Consider the following 4995-nt stretch of genomic DNA (forward strand, 5'->3'; position numbering starts at 1 on the left):
CCAGGCTGGAGTGCAATGGCACGATCTCGGCTCACCGCAACCTCCACCTCCTGGGTTCAGGCAATTCTCCTGCCTCAGCCTCCTGAGTAGCTGGGATTACAGGCACACACCACCATGCCCAGCTAATTTTTTATATTTTTAGTAGAGACGGGGTCTCACCATGTTGACCAGGATGGTCTCGATCTCTTGACCTCGTGATTCACCCGCCTTGGCCTCCCAAAGTGCTGGGATTACAGGCTTGAGCCACCGCGCCTGACCCATTTGTATTTCTTTATCTGACTTCTGTCCCTGCTATATTGTGAGCTCCCTGAGGTCAAGGTTTCCTCTAGCTTGCCTTTTTATCTTCCACACCTGGCTAGTTCCTGCACACGGTGGAGTGTGCTGAAGTTGGGTCCTCAGGGTGGGACATTCACCCTCTAGAATGGTGAAGGCTCAAGTATGTGCTCCTGATGTGTCCCTAACCCAGCTTCCAGGTTCTTGATTCTGATGCCTTACCCATTGTCAAATTTAACATCTGCCTTCTGGATACTGCCAACCCATCTTATGACTTGTTTTTGGTCTCCCTGTCTTGGTCCATTTGAGCTGCTATGACAAAGTACCTTAGACTGGGTAATTTATAAACTGGGAAATTTATTGCTTATAGCTCTGGAGGCTGGGAAGTCCAGGATCAAGGTACCAGCAAATTTGGCCTCTGGTGAGAGCTGCTCTCTGCCTCAAAGATGAGGTCTTCTGGCCGATTCCTCATGTGGCAGAACGGTGAAAGGGGCAACCAACTCCCTCAGGCCTCCTTTCTTTATCGGGGCACTGATTCCATTTGTGAGAGCTCCTCCCTCATGACCTAATTTTTCTCCCAAAGGCCCCACCTCTTGATGCCATCACACTGGGGATTAAATTTCAACATAGGAGCTTTGGGGGAACATAAACACTCAGAACATAGCACCCTCTTTACTGTGTACGACTTGGTGAGATTTGTTTTGAATTCTCTCCATTCATTCATTTTAATTCTTCCATGTGCCAGCCATGTTTTTGGGCATGGGGCCTACAGAAATGGACAACACAGATGTGGCTTCTTCCCTCATGGAAATTCTGTTCTATCGGGGAGAGACAGAAGAGAAGCAAGTAAACTGCTAAGTCAGATAATGTTGAGGAATGAGAGCAGGGTAGAGATGGAGGCTCTGCCCCTGGATGGGGTGTGGGAGCTCACAATGCAGAGGGCATGTGGGGTGGGATGTCTTGGAAAGGCATCCTTGGAGAAGATACCTTGACACATTCTTTTTTATCTTTCTACTCTCCCACTTGTATAAATGTCTTTAGTCTGACAAAAGAAAAGGCCCTGAGTATGTAAGGTTCTTTCTGTTTGTTAATGTGGTCAGATTTTATCATGGATGTTTGGTTAAATTGGTCAAGGGAAACTGATCCCCATAGTGCACACTTGCTGAGGAGACACGCCCCAGGCTGTGGAAAGCAGGTGAGGTGTGCTCCCAGCAGGGACAGTGAACCAGGGGATGCCCAAATATTGCAGCAGTAAGCATGCTGCAGAGGCAGCAGTGGGCTCAGTGCTGGCCTCAGTGCTTTGCAGTGGGGAGTGTAAGGACGTGAGCCCAGTGTCCAGTGAGTCTTGTAGCTCAGGGCCTCTGGCTCAGGACTGTTCGTGTCACTTGGCTATGGGCAACTGAGCACCCTGACCATTACCTGATGTGAATGGCCAGATGGTCAGGAAACGGTCATCCCAAGTGCAGCCATACCCTGAAGACCAGTTAAGAAAACATTTAATAAAACATTGAAATTCACAAAGCTCTAGAAGTACTTGGAAACCACCAGTTGCTTTTCCCCAGATAACACCTGTGGTGTCAGAGAAGGCAAAAACTGGTTACATTGGGCCAGGCCCCCTTTGTGGGAGTGTTGTGCCCTGCCCTCCATTCCCTGCTCTAACTTTCTGCTCCCCTTTGGTCTGACAGATGAAGACATGCATCTGTGGTGCCCCTCACTGCAAGATATCAGGGAGGCATTCCACAGCCTGGGTGCCTACAGTCCTGCCCTCTACCCTCTGGGGCCCTTTTGGCACAGTGGCAGGTGAGTACTTCTCCTTCCTCACTGCCTTTTCTCTCTTTCATTTTTTTAAGAGATATGGTCTTGCTCTGTCACCTAGAGTAGAATACAGTGGTATAGTCATAGCTCACTGCAGGCTCCACCTCCCAGGCTCAAGTGATTCCTCCCACCTCAGCCTCTTGAGTAGCTGGGACTACAGGCATGCACCACCACACCTGGCTAATTTTTAAATTTTTTGTAGAGGTGGGGTTTCCCTATGTTGTCCAGGTTGATCTTGAACTCTTAGGCTCAAACAATCCTTCGGCTTCGACCTCCCAAAGTTCTGAGATTACAGATGTGAACCAACCCACTCCCAGCCACCTGTCCTCTTATTTATTTGGAAGTTGCTGGACTCAGGTTCTAGCCCATGTGTAGGGAATTACAGAGCAACCACACACCCCCACCTGTGGATCTGAGTATCAAACCAGGAAGGAATTTCCATGCTCCCAGCCTCAGGGAGATGGGAAGCACCCAAGATGGCTGAGCCTGTTTTTGGCACTTCCTGACTCAGCCCTTGCTGCCCCCTCCTCTCTGGTGAAACCCAGACTTTGCAGCCTGGTTAGCATCCTTGCAGACACGTCCTAGTCCCTTTAGTCTCTTCAAGCCACTCATTTGGCCCATTACCTAGTATCAACTCAAGAATAGCAGAGCATGCTTTTACGATCCCACAACGCTCAGTTTTGTGTTGTGAGTGCCCCCGTTGAGCCTGGAGCTGGCTTTCTGGTGAACAGTGATGATCATTTGCCTATTTGCCTATGCCTGGTCCCTGCCTGCGGGGAGCAGTGCCACGTGATGCATAAATAGCTCTGGTGGGCGGATGGTGACTTAGCTTAAGGTCGTAAAAATGTTATATGTCATCATCTTGTTCTACAAATTTTAGCACATCCAAACTCTTGAGAACCCTCGAAGAAGGTGGTTTGAGATGGAACAGAGTGTTTTGAAGCTAGGGGTGGGGTGGGGGTGCTGTCATATAGGACTTCCCCAATGCTTCCTGCTGACAATCCCTCAGCTCCAGGAGGTGCCAGGTCCCCCTTCCCTTGCCTCAGTGGGCAGATGTTCCTCTGCATGGAAAGTCGGAGCTCTCCTAAGAACCTGTTCCACGACTGTGTTTAGCAATTGTCTGCCAAGCCAAACCACACTCAGCTCTGCTATAAATACCCCACACATGTGCCAGCCTGCCGCGCTCCTGCACCTTTCCTCCCGGAGCTTGCAGCTCCATGTCTAGCGTAATGAGCCACTTGCCTCCTCCTGGCACAGAGCTGCAACCGAACACCATCTTGGATTAGCGGGGGAGAGAATTACACTCAGAAAAACAAATGTATGTCGGAGGCAAGCAAAGACCGTGGAGTCCAGAAGAGCCACTTGTGACTGCTGTGATGAGTGTTCCTGTGTCTGCCTGGGAGTGGGAGGCAGCAGTGGAGACATAGCCACCAGGTCTCACTCTACTCTATAAAAAGCTGCTTCCCCCACTGCTTCCCGGTTCTCCCAGGATTTGACTGCAGCCTGCCCTTCAGTGTGGGACAAATCTGTTTTCTCTAGAAGCAGAGGGGGCAGGAGGGTTAAGAACTGCGGCTCTTTAAACGTATCATCTCAAGTACTTTGGAACACAAACCCAGGCATGCAGACTTCAGCTTTCCCAGGCGCAGTTAAGCCTCGTGTGGGAGGAAAGCAGAGCCATGTTGTCCTAGATCAGGACCCAGGGAGCTGCCAGCACATCATGTCGTGCCCCAGACACGTCATTTTAACATCTGCCTCCTTTGGGCCCCACACCTTGGCCTGGCTGTTGACACCATTTACAAACAGAGGATTCAGAACTATCCCCAAGGATCTGACTGACAGCCACAGGGGTGACTTCCTGCTCCCGGCTCTAGGAGCAGGCTGGGGACCACTTGCCAAGCTCCTCAGGGCTGGGGAGGCTTTTCTGGCTAGAGCCCCTCTCTATGTCTTCCCCGGGGTAGGAGGATGGTGAAAATGCCTAGGTAGGTTTCCTAGGCTGCTGTGTTGTGTCATGGGTTGGAGGGTGACCCCTCCAGAGTATTCGGGAAGCATCAAGGAGGTTCAAGCATATCTTCCCCAAGCATGGGATTCCCCAGGCATCCTTCATGGATGCCCGGGACACAAGAGAGAGAAACCCCACAGCAGACCATCTTCTCCCTGTGGTCCTTCTCATCCTGGCTCCTCACCAACTCAGAGGCCGTCTTGTGCCAGCTGGCCCCACCCAGGCATCTCTTTTCTGATGACTTCCAGGGATGCCTCCATCCAGGGGAATGGATGCCTCTGGGGCTTCTCCTGGGGTACCCACAGCACCTCACAATGGCCAAGGCTCAAAATGAGGGGCTCAGACGTCTGTGCATGTCCCCACTAGGCGTCTAGGCTGTCTCTATAGTTGCTTTGAGAAAGACAAATCTTCTACCATTTCTTCCTAATCTCAGATTTCCTTAAAAGCCATTACATCTCCCATCTAGTGCTTCTGGATTTCCTTTCAGAAACATGCAGTCCCTCCCCAGCTGGGTCGTACAGATCCTCTGGTATCTACCTTGTTGGAACCAGTGGCCCTCTGCTCAGTGATGAGACTGGGAAGGGGAAATGGAAGACATTTCAGGGGAAGGGAAAAGGATGGAGCATGGATGTGAATGGAAAGCTGGTGGTAGGGGAGCTCATCAGCATCCTGAGAGGGGCTGGTGGCCGTACTGCCACACAGAAGGGCCTTGTCAGGTTCCCCCATCTCCCCCAGGAGCACAAGGGAGGTCCTTAGGTAGCTGTGCATGGTCCTCCAAGGCCGTTCCTGCTGCCAAGCCCAGCTGAAGTCAGAGTCCTGCGCCAGTGTGCAGGCCTGGCCTCTGAAGACCAGAAGTCTGGAGCTGTTGCCTGGTACCAGACGCCTTGGCCACTTAGCTTGCTTTCTTT

The 4995-nt window shown here is 51.3% G+C and overlaps 1 protein-coding gene across 2 annotated transcripts in view; it reads left to right on the forward strand.

The window, feature by feature from the left end:
- FAM178B (family with sequence similarity 178 member B) overlaps positions 1 to 4995 on the forward strand; it is a 76037-nt gene that overhangs the window by 22012 nt on the left and 49030 nt on the right. For both annotated transcript variants that reach the window (XM_017523928.2, XM_037736945.1), the window contains exon 3: positions 1959 to 2073. In XM_017523928.2, the coding sequence (XP_017379417.2) occupies positions 1959 to 2073 (115 nt within the window). The remainder of the gene's footprint in view (positions 1 to 1958; positions 2074 to 4995) is intronic.

This window comes from Cebus imitator, unplaced genomic scaffold (genome assembly GCF_001604975.1).
Source record: "Cebus imitator isolate Cc_AM_T3 unplaced genomic scaffold, Cebus_imitator-1.0 Scaffold31, whole genome shotgun sequence".
Classification (NCBI taxonomy): domain Eukaryota; kingdom Metazoa; phylum Chordata; class Mammalia; order Primates; family Cebidae; genus Cebus; species Cebus imitator.